Source organism: Penicillium argentinense (assembly GCF_028826775.1).
Source record: "Penicillium argentinense strain IBT 30761 chromosome Unknown utg000006l_segment0_segment0, whole genome shotgun sequence".
Taxonomy (NCBI): Eukaryota; Fungi; Ascomycota; class Eurotiomycetes; order Eurotiales; family Aspergillaceae; genus Penicillium; species Penicillium argentinense.
Window position 1 is genome coordinate 168,350 of NW_026622665.1, and position 18,180 is coordinate 186,529.

The 18,180-nt window shown below is 48.5% G+C and overlaps 5 protein-coding genes across 5 annotated transcripts; 4 read left to right on the plus strand and 1 right to left on the minus strand.

The window, feature by feature from the left end:
* Positions 1–103: 103 nt before the first annotated feature.
* Positions 104–610, plus strand: N7532_007212 (uncharacterized protein; the record flags this gene model as incomplete). Its single annotated transcript, XM_056619705.1, has 1 exon — positions 104–610. One exon carries the CDS (start codon positions 104–106, stop codon positions 608–610), a length of 507 nt encoding a protein of 168 aa, XP_056473071.1.
* Positions 611–5,880: 5,270 nt separating this feature from the next.
* Positions 5,881–6,906, plus strand: N7532_007213 (C2H2-type zinc finger protein; the record flags this gene model as incomplete). The annotated part of the gene is made up of 4 exons (XM_056619706.1): positions 5,881–5,934; positions 6,006–6,197; positions 6,254–6,333; positions 6,378–6,906. 4 exons carry the CDS (start codon positions 5,881–5,883, stop codon positions 6,904–6,906), a joined length of 855 nt encoding a protein of 284 aa, XP_056473072.1.
* Positions 6,907–10,019: 3,113 nt separating this feature from the next.
* Positions 10,020–11,045, minus strand: N7532_007214 (ankyrin repeat domain-containing protein; the record flags this gene model as incomplete). Its single annotated transcript, XM_056619707.1, has 1 exon — positions 10,020–11,045. The coding sequence occupies one exon, from the start codon at positions 11,043–11,045 to the stop codon at positions 10,020–10,022; it is 1,026 nt and encodes a 341-aa protein (XP_056473073.1).
* A 4,124-nt stretch (positions 11,046–15,169) lies between these two features.
* N7532_007215 (carboxylic acid transporter) lies at positions 15,170–16,911 on the plus strand (the record flags this gene model as incomplete). The annotated part of the gene is made up of 5 exons (XM_056619708.1): positions 15,170–15,262; positions 15,318–15,491; positions 15,548–15,740; positions 15,796–15,918; positions 15,977–16,911. 5 exons carry the CDS (start codon positions 15,170–15,172, stop codon positions 16,909–16,911), a joined length of 1,518 nt encoding a protein of 505 aa, XP_056473074.1.
* Positions 16,912–17,864: 953 nt separating this feature from the next.
* N7532_007216 (uncharacterized protein) lies at positions 17,865–18,180 on the plus strand (the record flags this gene model as incomplete). Its single annotated transcript, XM_056619709.1, has 2 exons — positions 17,865–17,976; positions 18,020–18,180. 2 exons carry the CDS (start codon positions 17,865–17,867, stop codon positions 18,178–18,180), a joined length of 273 nt encoding a protein of 90 aa, XP_056473075.1.

Sequence of the window (18,180 nt, forward strand, 5' to 3'; positions counted from 1 at the left end):
CCACTTTCTTCTTTTCTCATTGAATACCTCCTACGCTCTGCCACCCACAGCCTTCTTTCAGCCACTTACTCACGATCTTTGGTTAATCCACATGCTCTTCAACATGCGTTTCCTCATACCGCTCTCTGTCCTCCTTGCCTCCGCTCTAGCCTCCCCTAATACATTCAAGGCCCTCTTGGATGAGATGTATGGCGACTGTGGAGGCGCTTGTGTTTCGACCGAATTCAAAGACAGCAAAGCTGCCTGTGGAGATCCGAGCAGCTCCGCATCCAACGCCTGCTTGTGCAAGAATTACGTCAACATTTTCTCTGATGTCGACGAGATGCGCTTAGGAACGTGTATCTCTAAGTGTAACTTGGACATTAGCAACCTGGACTATTCCAAGTTGGCGCAAAATGTTGGCGACATCTGTGGCTCTAACTTGGGCGCTGATACCACTGATACTGGGCCATCACCAAGTAACAACGCCAGTTCCAGTACGGGTGGAGCAGGGTCAACTTCTGTCGCTGCAGCGTCGAGCCCTTCACACACCGGTGCTGCAAGCACTACTGCGAGCTCCAAGACTGCACTTGCTCTGGGTGCTTTAGCCCTTTTGGGTTACGCTCTGTGATTCTGTGACATAAGGCAGATTGTATTGGTAGTATAGTCATGTCAAGTTCGAAACTAAAGAAACTTCCCATTTCAACAACACTTGAATCGTTCATGGGGGATGCAACGTATAGGAGCTTGTTTGAATTTCCACTCTTTTTTGACCTTTTCTTTAATATTCTATGCTGTGTGTATAACTTCATTCTTTCTTAATTTGGATTTTCTTTTCATTTACGGCATCCAGACGTCAGGTTTCTGTTTCATTTGACAAACCCCCGATATATCCGGCTTCGCATTCGCTTAGCCTCACAAGGTTAATTAAACTTAAAGTGTTGAATTGATTGTTCAAGATGGATCTATATCTTTCTGAATGATGATGTGGCAGGCCACCCACCCACGGACGAGAGGACCCGTATGAGCCAGAGACGGAGTCACATGGGGCATGGAAATTGGAGCCGGACGGCTTTCGCTCTTCTCGATCTTTCTGTTGAGATATGTGATTGTCTGATTGAATCTTATTGATTGACTTGAGGAGTGATCTATTACAGGGGCCAGATGCCTCTTATATATCTGTTCCCAATCCCTGCCATAAGGTTCAGCCACCGTGATACTCAACAACACGAACACTGCGAATATTATTCGCAGTTTTATTCGCAATACTAAAAGTGTGCGAATATGTTGAGTATCACGGTGGCTGAACCTTATGGCAGGGATTGGGAACAGATATATAAGAGGCATCTGGCCCCTGTAATAGATCACTCCTCAAGTCAATCAATAAGATTCAATCAGACAATCACATATCTCAACACGTGTGTTGCGAATACGAATAACGAATAATACCGATTCCTGCGAATATTCGTATTCGCAACAGCCCTACTTTCCTTGATCTTGACCGACACGTTTTCCTCCCGATGACTGGATGAGGAGTCGAACGAATTTGATGGAAAGATTCGGTTTTGATGGGGCGCCCTGACCACAGATCCAGCCACGCACGTGCCGGGACGGGAGCACGCACGGCGGTCGAATCAGGATGGCGAATGAATAGGATAGTGGTTGATCCCTCCAGCTACAGTACTCTCGCTTACTGGTGACGCGCGCTGTGGCCCTGAAACGAAACAAGCACGAAAGGTGAATCATAAGTTGAGGAATGATATATGGAAGTCGAACGATTAGTTTTGATAACCCACCGGAAAGGTACACACGTATGCCTGCTAGGACTAGCCAATTATGTACAGACTGAGTGACGTAGCAAAGTTTTGCGTAGGGTGTGATGATTGGACGAGCACGCAGCGAAAATATATCCATAAAGTCAAAATGAATTGAGAAGAGCGGGGCATGTATAAAAAGGAGATAGTTCACGCGATACATGAGCTCGTTATAAAAGTGAATCTGTCTTCGAAAATTTACGACTTCTCTTGGGTCGACGGCCCGGAAGGATTGTGTCAGCCGACGAACCGTCTTCCAGGCGAGTCGGTTGGTCAGCAGTTGTATCCTTACCGATGGGTTCTTCGCAGAGCTCAGATTCTATCAGAAGGCGAGGGTCACTAGAGTGACAAGTCTGGACATCGTCGTCTTGTGGTTGGGAATCAGAAGTCGAGGTCAGCGTGCGAGGTCTCTTTGTTGGAGTTGCTGGGTTGGCACGACTGTTCCATCTGTCTGCTTGTTTCTGCTTTCCCACCGATGAGGTACGAGTCACTGGAGCTGTAGTAATGAAGCTGAGATTTGGAATAAAAAAAACATCATCCACGCCAATTGCAAGCCGAGGCGTGTTAGTAGTGATACCGAAAATTCTCCCGTGATAAATATACGGGACTGTCTAGAAAGAACGGGAAATTTTGTCCAACGGTTTCCGTTCCTGAAGTAAATAGAAACTGTAAATGTCACCGACGCCTTGTTGGACGGGTCGTAGACATTAGTCTCGAGGTCGTAATGCAATAGATTAGACCCATTGTTCAACTGCCCCCCTCCGCCTCGGACTATTCCCAGTAAGCTAACTGTAGGGAGAGCGGCCTCTGGGCAGTGCATATTGTATGCATGAGGATCAGAATGGTCACCAGGATGGCTAAGGAAACCTTCAGCGGTGGGGAGGCAAGGGTGGCGTTGTGATACGGGATCTCACCAGTCAACCTCATGGGCGTGTAAAATCAAACGTAGAGACCCTTCCGGGTCGACACAGGTTAAGAACGAGCCCCAAGCATAGATGAATTTGTTGGGTTTGTAAGATTGAGGGTTACGCGGCGAGGCAAAGAAATGTATGGTAGTCGGAAGCTCATTCAATTCAACATCGTCTGAGTAGAGATCCGGTTGGAAAGGAAGATGTAAGGACGCCTCAATTTGTAGAGCAAGTCCCTGGCTGGGCCGAGATGGGTCGGGTCCCACGCTGTCTATGAAGTCCCTCAAGTGAAGAATAGCGGGCGAGTTAACCTGAGACGGCATAAGGGCAACGATCTGGGAGGAAATAAAGACCGAGATAGTGCAAGGCCGAAGGGTGATGGACAAGAAGAAGTGGCATTCAAGACTTTCACAGAGATATGAAATATATGTGTAAAAACATCTAGTGTCTGGATATCAAATTGATACAAGGTTGCAATGCAATGAAACGTACAGTATTATTTCCAAGCCACGCGGAGAGATTTGATCGTATATAGCGAGCGAGAAGGCTTGGGAAAATAAAAGTGCAGAGCGCATGATCACAACACCAATAATAAGGCCAGAATATCTTTACTAAAAGAGAATGATGATGTCGACAATGTTGGGCCAAGAACGTAGACAACGGTCCCCATCACAAGGATACGAGGTCCACGACGAAAGGGGGCTGCATGGGTGCTAGCATGTGTTAAAGTTCCGGAAACGCGAAGCCGAACCCAATAAGAATCCTTTCAGTGATGTTAGCGCGAACGCCATCCCCGAAACGAAAATAGCAGCAAAAACCCGATGGTGCGGATGGAGTCAGAGTGAGCAACAACATTGAAAAGCTACAAAAACGCCAGCAGGGGAGCGGATTGGACAAAGAACGGAAAACTAGAGTCTTTTCCGGTATAATTATTGTCCAATATCACTGGAAGCCTATTGTCCAATGATACCGAAGCACGGCGAGCCAATCATCGCGATTTCGGTCCATTTTCGCCACGATTTTGTATGGACTTTTGGCAGTCTGTTGAGTCGCGAAAATATGAAAAAATATATAGTTCGTGTCACGTGCATTCGTTTCCCCTTACTCTCACTTCGTTCGTTTCAGGGCATCGTTTCAGGGCAAGGTCCAGTCATGTGCAGGAAGTTTCCCCTTCCTCTCACTTCGTTCGTTTCAGGGCACCTCACGTGTAGCCATGGCCGAAATAACCCCTTACACTCGTTCCTCGTTTCAGGGCAAAGAGAAATGGCTTTAGAGTCTGGCGGATGCGGGCTTTCTCATCATACTAAAATAATCTCCATCCGCGCGTTGTGGTGTTGTGGTCACCTGCCACAATTTGCCTGTTGGATAGTCCATAATAGGATAAACTAATCAAATTTATGCTAGTGCGGATAGTTTGCAGACATCCGCGGACCATCCGCAGATATCCTCAACTCCCTGCGGAAAGGATGCGGATACGAAGGTAATATCCGCAATCCGCAAATTTGCGGAGCGGATGGCGAAGTGCCCTCCGCATTTGCGGATGTGCCGCAGCCTAGTCCATGTTTGCTCACCTATGGCGTTCAGCGGCAGGAGTCCAACTTGCACATCGATGCTGCATGCGAAGTACCGGCGCCCGTCTGGAATCTGGGGCGGAGTTCCTACCTCACCCGTACCTGGCAAAATTTGATCATCGACATCCTCGACGAGTTGCAAATTTGCAAGGGAGAGGTGAGATGCCGTGCAGGGGATAGCCCAGATGTTTCGTAAACTTAAGATTATCCCCTTCTTTGAGAAGGGCCCGTAAATAAGCCTCTTTGGTCTTTTCTCACTTCAGTGATTTTGCAAGAGATTCATGACTCGTTCAAGACGAAAGAACTCAGCAAATTGCATGCGATTTGTGTGTCCGTGTTGTTATTCACCTTGGATTTTGCAAATATATCGTCTGACGTGGCGAGAAGTGACTGGAGAGAGCAAGGAATGCCGGATGCATCTTTGAGTAAAATAAAATTATTTTTTGGGTGTTCTTGTGGTGATGAAGGGAAGAAATTACCCCTTGGCCGATGCACTTGTGAATAATAGATAATAGGCAAGTGGTCGGCAGGAGGGACTGCCTGGAAGCGGTCAAGAGGCGAATACACACTTCGGAAATTGCGGCCGGGTTTCCGAAGCAAAACTGCGTCCACCTCATCAAATAAGACGGAAGCTTATTTACGAGCTCTTTTCGAATTAGGAATGCGATCACTGGGACATCGCACTGTGGAAAGCCTTCTCAGTTTCACTTGTGTTTGGTGGCAAATCCGCATCTGTGGCCACTTGCTCGCCCCGCCCGAAGGCGCCCTTTCCTCCGTTCTCATGTGTAACTTTCCCGATGAGGATGTACCAAGAGTCAAGCGAATAAATCATTCGTGATTGACCCTTGTTCCTGGTCAAGTATAATATCTACTAGGATCTAGATTACAGCCTTTTGGAAATATGAAGAAACCACAGGTTTCATCTCGTCTAGGATTTGTTTCAGGCGGGACGCTTCCATTTCTTTCATCGCTATTCGTTTGGAGCACAGCGCTCCGAATGAGAGTTTTTCATCTGTTCCATTTCTTTTCTTTCGATTCATTTGGAAAGCGACCCTCATGACTTTCAGACTAATTTTGAACTTTCGAACACTTAATTGGCCTATCAGGACTGTATTGTTCTATGGGTGGATGGAGTCCTCCTGAAATTATCCTGCAACCTCGTGGATGGGGTCAGAGGGAATTTTTGAAGAGCGGGGCGCCTGCGGACAAAACAACGGACTCAAACGGGTCTGTTGGAGCACCTGAATAGTCCTGCACCTCATACCTCTGTTTGACCATGTCCACGACACGGGGCGCCCCCTTTTTGTTCAACAGGGTCGGCCCGTAAGCGCCCGTCGACACGCCCCACAAACTCCCGACCCCTAAACCTATGGCCAAATTTGCCTCGTCTCTGAAGGGAAAAAAATAAGTCCTCCCATTCTATTTTCAGTTCAAGACGACTTGTGTATTCTCACTCCCTACATATTACGTCTCAATTCTCTGACATTCCCTCCTTATCTCAATATAGGGAGGCTAATATACATGATATCTCCTTTCAATGTGACGATCTCACTTTGCAATCTCTTTTCCCTTGATATACTCGGTCAACAAAACCCAGAATCCACAGCCATGGCGTCTGGTAATGAGCGCGACTTCAACTGTTCGTGGGAGCATTGCGGCAAGGTAAGTTTCCCGGCGGATTCGAGCGGAGAACCAACCGCAAGCTGCTCCTTAATCTTTGACCGCCATGCTAGTCGTTGAATCGCAAGTCGGATCTCTGTCGCCATTATCGAATACACACCAACGAGCGACCCTATTATTGTACAGTTACGGATTGCAAGAAGACTTTCATCCAGCGCAGTGCTCTGACCGTACACTCACGGACTCACACCGGCGAGAAGCCGCATGTCTGTGACCACGAGGGCTGCCAAAAAGCATTCTCTGATGTGAGCACATACCCCAACACGACCTGTTTTCAGTATTTATTAACATGTCCAAGCAGTCCTCCAGTCTGGCCCGTCATCGAAGAATCCACACGGGTCAACGACCATATATCTGCCAAGACCCGACCTGTACGCGAAGGTAGGAACATAACGCAGACACCCATCGCGCCAAGTTCCAACCAGCTCACCCGTGGATGTTTTACTTCATAGTTTCTCTCGAAAAACCACTCTGACCAAACATCAACACCACTCACACCCACCAGTGTCCTTGAGCCAAACCCCCTCCAAAGACACGACCTCGAAACACTCATCTCGGCAGCAATCCCCGGTGAACGGCAACAGCCTGCATCTCCCCATCCAGCAGGCCTACTACGCAAACTCAGCGATCTCCAATTATGGATTCTACAGGCCACAAAGCGAGCAGGTGGGCTCGTTGGGGATGGACGAGGCCGCGCTGATCGTGACGCGCAACATCCCCGTCACCTCTGCGATGGACATGTCGCATGGGGCGCATTACGTACCGCAGCACCGTCAGGTGCACCCGTATCCAGAACAACAACATCAGCACATGCAGATGATCCAGGAGAGCTATAACCCGACTCCGCGCACCAACTATCTGTTGCCCGCATTCCACCATCCTTCGTTCCAGGACCAACAGCTGCCAGAGGACCAACCAATGATGGTGGGATACCGTCCTAATTTCCAGAAATAACCCGCCATTTGGACTTTCACCCAGCTGGAGGGGACTGACAGGGGCTTTCTTGATGCAGATTAAGAGGAACAAATGCCAACTAAGAGAACAGTTGATTTGCCTCTCACTATTTCTCTCCAGGAAGAGCTCATTCAGCGTCCGCCCGCATAATGTAACGTAACTTGGAGATGCTGGCGTTGCGCACCGTGACCCTGAAACGAGGAGGAGAGTGAAACTGGAGGATATGAAGAGTGTTCAATTGGCGGGTTCAGAGTGAGGGTGTAACGGGCCAGGGCCGATCTTCTTCCCGTGCTAAGACGTGAACTTACATCTTATCTACATCGCTCTGCACATTCTCGTTTACGTTTTGGTAAGCAATTCGAGGTCTAGCTAGATTGAATCAAGTCTTGCTTTAGCCGTTCACATACCAAAAGCTTCTTCCTAAAGAACATTGTTGAACGCACCTGCAACGACCAGGGAAACATTCTCGACACGCAATCGATCGAGCAACGAAGAACGATCGGGTCATTTTACCCCTGAAAAGAGTACCCAGTGACATGTCGACGACACATCGGCGATAGAGCAACGAATAACGAGCGGAACGCCGTTTAACTCACATGATGGCAAGAGGCAGCGAATCATCGATTCCACCCAGTTGGCTTCAAACCCTTATGCAGCAGATTTCTCAAAGCCACGCTACCAAAGAGAGCGCAGTGGTACCACAAAACAAGCGGAACTCCATACGGAACGAACGGAGGGCCGCACAGGACGAACGAACCCGAAGAATTGAAGCTTTGCTTCAGAATATAGTATAACGAATCGACATTGAACCACCCTCGAAACAACCCTGAACCATTCACCGCTATAACGAAGCGCCCGCGTCCCAGTCTCCCAAACCTCAGCGCCCTTCTCAAGAAGCAGTGTCGACTGGCCGACATGGAGTATCACGATGGAAAATAAGCGCCTGGTTGACAGAGCAGCAATCAGATCCCTACAAGAGCGTTATATCTTCTCTTGACTAATGAAGTTATCCTGGAATAACATCGCAACGTTCGTAAAATACCACCAAAATAACGACAGTCCAAAAGAGTTACTACAGTCAGCTCTCGCTATAGAGAATTAATTTTGGCAACAGTCCGCTTTTGTGTAATCGAGGATTTCGCTATACCGTATATCAACCTGATGCCTATTTTGGATCGCTGCCTCTTGAATTTCCCTCTCAAGTCTACTCAGGCGCCGAATTAGGGCTGTATCTCCTTCTTCCTGCTGTTCCTGATGCAGTCGTGGCGTACGTGTTGTGATACAAGCTTTGTGCGACTACCGCTCCGCACGAATCGAATTGAATCTAATCGAATCGAACTTTTGTCTAATGGTCGGAACCTGACCAGACATTGCTTTTGCGCTCGGGACGTGAAGCCGTTTTACATCTCGTCCGCAATTGCACCATCAAGCAGCGCTACAACGTCTTCTACGCTATCTCAAGGCTACTCAGTCATATCAGATCACCTACCGAACGGGACAACTGATTGGACATACCGACGCAGATTTCGGCGGATCTGTGGTCACTGATGGTGCCTACTCCACATCAGGCTACATATTCAAGCTATCTTCCTTTGAATATCATCACAAACCTGTCCACCCATGGGCCAAGGGGTCGTGTCCAAGGCCGCCCATGGACGGCCCATTGATGCCACGCATGACGAGTGTACCCAGGAACCATCGCTTTGCTCCTAGGTGCATAATGTACTCTTGTGAGGGTCTCACGTACGCATAGACGTGGATACCGTCTCAAGATGAAAGATCAACATTAACAACAGCTATAGTCGACTCTAGATACAAGGCGTAGCGCGAGGAAGCAAAAGAAAGGAGCTTCCTCGCGTTCAGGGGAACCCAGATAAGCTATGGGGATCCGTCACTCCGTATATCCTCCGCTCATCGTATATGCTTCATGTAAATCCATGACGACTCTCCTCAGGAAACGGTTTTAGATCTCCCGAGAGCTGATCTGTTTTGCTGCTAGGAACACACCACATGCTCCCGTGAACCACAGCCGAGGAAGCATCTGTGTGAGGACCTAAATAAACCCAATCCAGGGGGGATAGATGGCAGTGGTGCATACATGGGCGCACCGAGTAAATCAGTGGGATTTTTCACCTTGAGCACTCGGGGTACCAGGCGTGAAGGACGGGGTAACAGAAAGTTGAGGTCATCGTCCCCTCACCAGGACAGACCGCGGCCAAAGGCTGTGATTTACCGACCTGCAAAAGTAGGCCACAATGGCAACGATCAACGAGACAGCTGCAGAAACGGACTTAGTGATTTTGTGGAGGCAGTGACGCTGCTTGTTCCTTCGGATGCAACATAATTGCTCCAGAAATCACAAAGGATGATGATCCTCAGACGATCTCGTATTTGCGCCCGAAAGGATAGCTTGAAACCGACGAAATACGAGAGACGGATCCCCGGACGGCTTTCCGTTAAGTCATAAACACCGTTGTATAAAAACATGAGTCTGCTGCAAATTATTTATAGTCAAAAGTCAAGTCAAATCTGGCCATTTTGAGTAATGAACACGAAGAATGCCAGTCTGATACACGGAATAGCTACTTCAAGACAGCGACAATCGATAAGCACTATGCTAGAATAGTAATAATCTCAACCTTGCTGACCTTGAGACGTTGAGTCCTGCTCTCTAGGGCAATAGATTTGCAGACCTATTCATCCCCTGAAGCTCAACAACCACAAGAAGAACCTGACGATTGAGAAACTATAAATGCCGGCTCTTTCGCGCTGAGAAAATTTGGTTGAGTCAGATCTTCACCACCAATTGTTTTCCGAAATTCGTCTCTTCGCTATCCTTCCTGCTATCATCTCCCTGGCTGCGGCGACGCCGCCGCCCCATAGAACAATCAAGCGTCACCCCATCTCGGATGTCCAAAACAGTGCTGCTCACGCTTTGGCTCAACAGAGGCTTCTGGTTGTGACTGGCTCGGTGCGTATCATCTCCCTGGATGTGGATCTAAGCGGTCGAGACCGCTTAGATCCACATCTGGCACTGTAGTGGTAGCTTGACCGCTGTCTCGTGTCCATTCTGTTCTGCTGAAAATAACGGCACCAGTCCGAGCTCAGAATCCTTAGAGCGGTCTGACGTCCTTCGTGCTGAGTAGCACCTTGACCACTGCCTCGTGTCCGTTCTGTGCGGCCAACAATAGCGGCGTCGCCTTGAGAAAATCCTTAGAATCCAGGTCGATACCCTCCACGGCGAGTAGTAGCTTGACTACCGCCTCATGTCCATTCTTTGCCGCCAACGATAGCGGTGTCTGTCCGTAGCAATCCTTACTGTCGGAGTCGACGCTTTCCGTTGCAAGCAATAGCTTGACTACTCCCACATGTCCCATCGCTGCAGCACAGCATAACGATGTCCGTCCGTTAGCATCCTTGGAGTCGGGGTTGACGCCCTCCGTTGCCAGCAGTATCTTGACCGCCGCCTCATGCCCCATCACTGCAGCACACCATAGCGGCGTCCGTCCGAGTTCAGAATCTTTAGAGTCTGGGTCAACGCCCTCCATGACGAGCAGCAGCTTGGCCACTGCATCATGTCCGTTCTGTGCTGCCAACGAGAGCGGCGTCCGTCCCAGCTCACAATCCTTTGAGTCTGGGTCAACGCCCTCCATGACTAGTAGCAGCTTGACTACAGCCTTGTGCCCGTTCTGTGCTGCCAATGACAGTGGAGTCCGTCCGTGGGAATCCATACAGTCGGGGTCAACGTTTTCCGTCGCAAGCAGTAGCCGGACCACTGCCTCATGTCCCTTCGCTGCAGCATACCATAGCGGCGTCCGTCCGTAGGCATCCTTGGAGTCTGGATTAACGCCCTCCATGACGAGCAGCAGCTTGACCACGGCCTCATGCCCCATCACTGCGGCACAGCATAGCGGCGTTCGCCCGATAGGGTCCATGGAGTCTGGGTCGACGCCTTCCACGGTGAGTAGCAGCTTGACCACCTTCTCATGACCCTTCACTGCAGCACACCATAGGGGCGTCTGTCCATAAGAGTTCTTAGAGCTTGGGTCGACGCTTTTCGTGTTGGGCTGCTGCCTGGCAGCGACTTGATGCCCGCTCTCTGCTACCAGCGTCAACAGTGCTTTGCTCGATTGAGACATATTTGAACCCGCTTGATATTGGTGTTCAACGGTATTGATTCTCATAAAGTCACGTGGCTCAGCACAATTGGGTGCGGTTATACATTCCTTCCTGTTTGGCTTTCCAGATTGGGAATGAGTTCAATTTTGCAGAAGTATTCAGGGTTGTATCGGGAGGAAGCCACTTTATAGTCAACTAGGCAAACGAACAAGAATTGTTCGCAGTATAAGGCATAATCTGGTAATCTTTACGAGCTGCAGGTCTTAAATTTAAGTTTCCTTCTCGACCCCATAATGGTGGCCGAGACCGTGCCATGGAATGCTTAGACTACAAGCTCCCCCGTTCCCCTTCTCTCCCTCCCCGCCCCGAGGGCGGTGAGTTTAAACTCAGCCACGAAAAGGACGATTAAGTTTTTCGTTGGTTGCTAGGGGCTATTCTCGTGAATTGGATGACTACTGGTGGATCGTGATGGCTTGGCTGTGGGACATCATTGACATTGGACGGAAAAAACACGAGCACAGAGTAACGGGGTACGGGGTGGATGATTTGCTCCTCCAATGCACTCAACTGGTTTAATTCTGCGAGGTCCTTTTTCTCGTGGTTGAAGTTGTTTACACGTATTCTACCCTCTACATGGTTGAGCTAGCCGAGCCCAGGGGCTTCACTTGGTATAAAAAGAGTGGAATAGACTGTTTGGGCTCGATTCACAAGACATACATATTCCATGGTAGACAATCATATATACACCATGTTGTGAGACTCATTGAGAAAAATAGTAATGCTAATCAAGCCCCGTGAGACACATCCTACCTCTGCTCATGCTATGACGACGAAGGTCTTTAATAGACCACGATGCAGGGAAGACAAGATGAACAAAGAGACTTTGGTTTACAGCAAACAGGAGTGTCTATCCTCACTCTCTTCAAAACTCCTTTCACTGCTGTGACCGCTCCACCGATTCAATGCGGTTCAATGCACCCCCTAAGTCCCTTCATCGGACAATAGACTAGAATGCGGACGGAGTCTGCCACAAGCTGAGGAACAGGCCAAAAGTAGCTTAGTCTCCAAGTCAATTGATGATCCTATTCGACTACGTCGCCGTGAGTCCCCAGATGTCTTGCCTGCCTTGGACAGGAGTGTTGCACCGAGAATTAGCAACACAAGAACACGCGCACAAGACATATAGTAGCTACCTTCGTCCCACGGTGTGACTATCACCGCCTCCCACCATCTTGTACCTTGTTCGTGATCCTCAGCATCTCTCGTGCTCCACAATATTGATATCATGATCATCCCAAATCCTCTGTTTTGGTGCTGACAGCCACCGACAAGCTTTCTTGGCAAAGTATAAAGCTACGTTTAGTGCCTCAACAAAACGCGGCTTTAGTCAGGTTTCCGCCTTGAAGGAACTGCCCACAGTTAACCCGTGCTGGTTTTAGGTACACTGAACTAGACTTCCGCATAACCCAGCCCAACCCAGGCTGGGTTGAGCTTTGGGTCGGAGTCTCCGACCCAGCATTGGGCCCGGGTCGAGATGTCTAACCCAGTACTGGGTCCGGGCCCCCAACTTGGGTTATAAACATTGCAAACACGCCTAGACCTGTGACTACATAAATTATGCATTTTTTGTCTGTAATATTAGGTATTTCTAGTACGTACCTACACTTTCTGACGTACCTCAGAAAGTAAGCTTGTAGAGGTCAATATCCTTATAAGCACTACATTAGGGAGGTGTTCCTTTTGACGTACCTCAGAATGTGAGGCTTTTTATAAGGTCTAGTGAAGAATAAAGCTTTGATCAATTGGCTATACTACTAACGTAGTTCCCAAGCGAGCCGGCCACCCAAGCCAGCCGGCCACCCCAAAAACACATCTTAAATGCGATAAATTAGCACTCCATATCTCAACAACCATCGACTAACTTTACTTGAATATTGGCAGGTAGGCTTTACTTAGCATAGGGATTAATATATCCTAGTTTTAAATATTTTAAAATGATCGCCTTGCAACGTTACAATAAAATACACTGTAATTTTTGTATTCTATACATAAATATATGTATGTCTCTCTTCTAATTAGATTTTATATGTCAAAACCACGCCAGTGGGCTGGTGACGCTATCTAGACCATCATGTCCAAATATGGTATTCTAAATCGATGTTTTTGTTGAGATATGTTGTGGTATTTTATCGCATTTACTATGTGTTTTGGGGTGGCCGGCTCGCTTGGGAACTACGTTACCTAAAACAGAGCTAATTTTTATAAATACGTGTTTGCATTGTTTGTGGCCCAATTGGGGGCCCACGGCCCATTATGCGCTGGAGCACTCGGCCCAAAGCGCAACCCATTCGTAGGTTGGGTTGGGCTGGGTTGGGCCTGGGCCGACGTGGGCCCTGATGAAGCCTAGTTCTCATGAATCGCGTCCAAAAGATGGACTTTTTCAGCTTCATTTAGCTTCTTTGGGCGGCCAGAACGAGGCTTTGAAACGCCAGAACGTCGTTCTTGCTCCTTTTTAATAGTGTAACAATTGGCCCCTCGCCAGTACTAGTCGATACCGATATCCGAAAGTCCGACAGTATTGAAACACCACTAAATTCCAGTCTTCGGCCCGATGTGTCGAACTGAGTGGATATTAAAATACCGCTAGCCCCTTCTAGGACGTGATTATGGAGCGTATATTTGATCCACCACCTCTTCGTGCAATAGCCAGATAGGATTTTAGTTCTTCAATAAACTTTGTTCAATTGGTTCCCTCAGTACTAGCCTGTACGGAAATCCTGCGATCCGTTACGATGCTTAGCGTACTAGTGCGGGGTATAAGGCTAGTATCAGTGCCTTGGCAGCGCATCTACCTTTTTCATACGGACTGAGTGGGGCTAGGGAGAACAAGGTGCCGCAATAGGTTAGCGGTGACGTGCAGTTGGGCTCAAAGTGGAATATGATTGGGTTAGAGCAGTTTTTCGGAAAGAGCCAAATGTGGGTACGGCATGGTTGCGCGTTCAAAGCCAAGCAAAGCTTATGTCGAATTGACCAGATTCTGTATGAACTAAACATATGAAGAACCAATTGCATTCAACGTTGATCAAATTGATGAACTGATACAAAAACATCGAGCTGGGGATCAGTTGAAGATACCCATGGGCGAAATACTCCGATACCCGACGTAATAACACCGTACTTGCGGCGTAGGTCCAATTTTACAACTGAGAAATAGAACTTAGGAAGAAAGTTTCACCAATCCGAAGATATGTCCGATGTCTCTACCGCCAAGACACTCTTACCTGTCGGAGATTTATCGTATCAGTCGGATCCGAATTGATAACTGAAAAATTTGCATTGCCATTGTCAGCTCCTTTGAACGATGGGAGAAAAGAGACAGTCTCGAATTCCCAGTAGACTCGATCGTTTCTTTCTTTGGGATTTCAATATTAATCGAAGTATGTCACCGAGTCGCAGGCGAAAAGAAATTTCCAAGTCGTCACGACGAATGGCCAGTGACAGGCCTGCCAACATCCAAGCCAGGGCGAGATAGCACGCGAAATCGTCCATGACGTTGATGAAACTTGGAACAGGATGCTAGGCTCCCAGTAACTATGCTTAGGCTGGTTACAAGTCAGGCCACGGGGACGTCTCCTGAACCCTAGGCCTTTGAGCCAACCAGGCTCATTATTGTCGGAGTAAGTTTTGAACGTAAGGTTCTGATTGGTGAACACGTCTGGTTGCTTTCTGGCCACGACACTACAAAGGCTAGTAGATTGGTGGGACGCTATCCCCGCATTTATACGGCAGTTAGTGTGAGAACAAACAGGTAGAAAGTCAAACCAACATCCTGACCAATAGTAGAGGTACCTTGATGGTCCCTTCCCTCCCCGCCTTGGGAATTCGACAAATGTTGATTGCGATCTTCGGAGCAGAGAGTCTGCCCCCTTCGATCTGAGCTGACACTCCTTTGGCAGTTTGCCAAGTGTTGATTGCGGTATTCGGAGCAAGTAGTCAGAGGTACTAGTGTTGGCTCGGTTCTAATATCCAGAAGAGCATTTAAATGCAACAAGGGGTCCATCTTGATGGGCATGCATCCACAATCCCAGAGTCTTCTCTGTCCTCTTCCAGCAGAAACTTGCCTCTAATTGCTCTAACCTTCGCCATGAGGAACTATATGGCTGCCGGATGGTTCTACTCCCCGAGTCAAATTGGTCGGTATTCTGTGACTCGGATCACCAGCCTCAAGCCGCCCAAGGTAAGCTGCTTGCTTTACTGCTTTTCTTTAATTCTAACTTGCTTCCAATAAACAGAACAAAATCCGCAATCCAGTATCGGTCGTACGAGAATTGACTACTCACCAATGGCTCATGTTCTTCGTCGGGTTCCTGGGTTGGACTTGGGACGCATTTGACTTCTTCACGGTGTCGTTAACGGTGACAGAGATTGCTCAAGACTTTGACGTTTCTGTCACTAGCGTGACTTGGGTATTTTATGTCAATAATGTCACTACGTTAATCTCGGTACCTGACATTGCTTCTAGGGCATCACCGTCACTCTAATGCTCCGATCAGTCGGTGCTTTGGCCTCGGGTTTCTTCGCTGATAGATATGGAAGAAAATGGCCGTTCATAATCAACCTGTGCTTTTTTATCATCCTTGAACTCGGGTCGGGGTTTTGTCAGAACCTGCGGCAATTCTTGGGAGTACGCGCTCTTTACGGTATAGCAATGGGAGGTACGTTCGAGTATCGAGTTCCAACGGACTGAATACATCAACTAAATTACTTCAGGTCTCTTCGGTTCTGCAGCCGCTACGGCGCTTGAGGACCTCCCTTACGATGCTCGCGGCGTCTTGTCCGGCTTCTTTGAGATGGGGTATGCCATCGGATATCTTCTTGCAGCTGCAATGTACCGTGCATTGGTCCCAACTACAACCCACGGCTGGCGTAGCCTTTTTCTGGTTCGGAGCAGCTCCCCCCGTGCTTATTATCCTCTTCCGCCTCATGCTTCCCGAGACCAACTATTTCCAAGTCATGGTAGCCGAGCGTGAGGAGCGAAGCCGACAAATGCAAGCCGAGAACGATCAAGCTCATGTCACGGGATTCCAATCGCTCCTTAAGTATTCTAGAGCAGCATTCAAGGAGAATTGGGTATTATTTATCTACCTAGTGATCCTGATGACTGGGTTCAATGCTTGCTCGCACGGCAGCCAGGACTTCTATCCAACCTTCTTAAAGGATCAGGTCGGCTTCAATGCAAACCAGGTCACCATCATCACGGTGGTAGGTCAAGCGGGTGCGTTTGCTGGTGCCAACTTCTTCGGCTACATCAGTACCTTTTTTGGCCGACGCTCGACTATGATGGTGACTTGCGTCATCGGTGGTGCCTTAGTGCCCAGCTACGTCTTACCTCGTGATATGAGCCTGATCGCAACCGTTTTCTGGGAGCAGTTCTGTGTCGGGGGTGTCTGGGGTCCAATCCCGATCCATCTCATGGAGGTCTGTCCTCCCGAATTTCGCTCACTTATGGTTGGATTTACGTATCAACTCGGCAATCTAGCCTCTTCTGCGTCTGCGACGATTCAATCAACAATCGGATCCAAGTATCCTTTGCCTCCCACCGCTACAAACCACAAGCGCTTCGACTACGGTACGGTCATGGGCATTTTTCTTGGCGCGGTCTGGGCCTATATCTTGTTTTTCCTGTTCTGGGGACCAGAGATGTCAGCAGAAGAACGGGACGACGAAGCCGAAGCTGCTAAGTACCTAGAGCAACGGCGTGCAGAGGGGGCCAGTCTCGCTGAGATTGGGGTTATGCGAGCCAGGGGCCTGGATAAACTGGAGGGCCAGGCTCATGATAATGTCGAAAACGGAAAAGAAGCTTTTACAGAGCATGTGGAGTGTTGATCGGGTGCTGACTGATAGAGGCCGCTATCTCAGGTGTTAGCGCCTGTTTGCTGTTTGCTCTTCCGAGGTTTTTCCTCCGTTCTGCTCTTTATAGCTTCCTTGAATATTGATCATTCATCCGGAGGACGCTGTCCTCATATACGTATACGTGAGACCCTCCACCTATGACATTCGGTGACGATATTATCCACAGTATGATGGATTCGATCGCGCGGGCGCTGCGACGTAACAGCGACCGTCATCGACTCGCGACACACCAACAGTAGGCCTTAAGAGGTGTGATTAGACCTCGCCAAGCGCGGGTTTGGATTGGGTTTTCAACTTCTTTACCCGCCCACGGGTTCTTGGCGGGTACCCGCGGGTTGCCCAAAATACCCCAAAACGGGTTCCAGTTGAGCGGGACCCAGAATTCGCTCAGCGGGACCCAGCCGGCTCGGAGCTATTATAATTCCGTTCTGAGTCCCGTTCAACTCCCGCACTTGAACGGGACCCAAATATTTTGGGTCTTGCTCAGGAGTTATCCGTGATTTTATGCTTTTATGTCGAAATTATACGCGATTACCTAAGGGTTCAACTGGGGTTGAACCCCAGTTGAACCCCTACCCCTCTAAACTGTACTATACCTCTATTAACTCTATACAATATCTCTTATTCTCATGTCTACCACTCTCGATCTCGATTCTTTTGTTACAATCGATCAAACTGACCTTTGTAATGATAAATGAAGCATAGACACAGAGGGTTATCAAAGAAGTTCTAATGTTAGTACGCAAGTGTAAACAATGAAGTAAGAGATATATATCTTCATAATACTACCGCCTGCCGTACTACCGCCTCTCTTTCTCTCTTCCATAACTACTCCAATTGTCTACCTAAGGCAATACTTATTTCTCTTGCTCTGACACTCCTGATCTTGTTTTTTTGCCTTCACCGAGCATATCAGAAACATCACTATGGCAAATCTTGGTGTTTTCCCAGGCCTGGGCCCAACCCGGGCCGACTTTGACAATCCTACAGTCTTAGCCGCGGTCAACCCCGACCCAATCGTGGGTTATGCCATGGTATGTTAACGCGACACATATGGTTTCAATATGCTAAACATGTACAGGCCCGATTCCCGACAACAACCCTGGTTGGAAGCCGACTGCGTATACAGCAGCTATTGCTAGCGGCGCCAACAAGTACGAGATCAAGGCTGCTGATATTACGGCTACTCCTCCCCCTAACCCAGCCGTGGTTCTGAACAAGGAGAACACTGAGGTGTGCTAA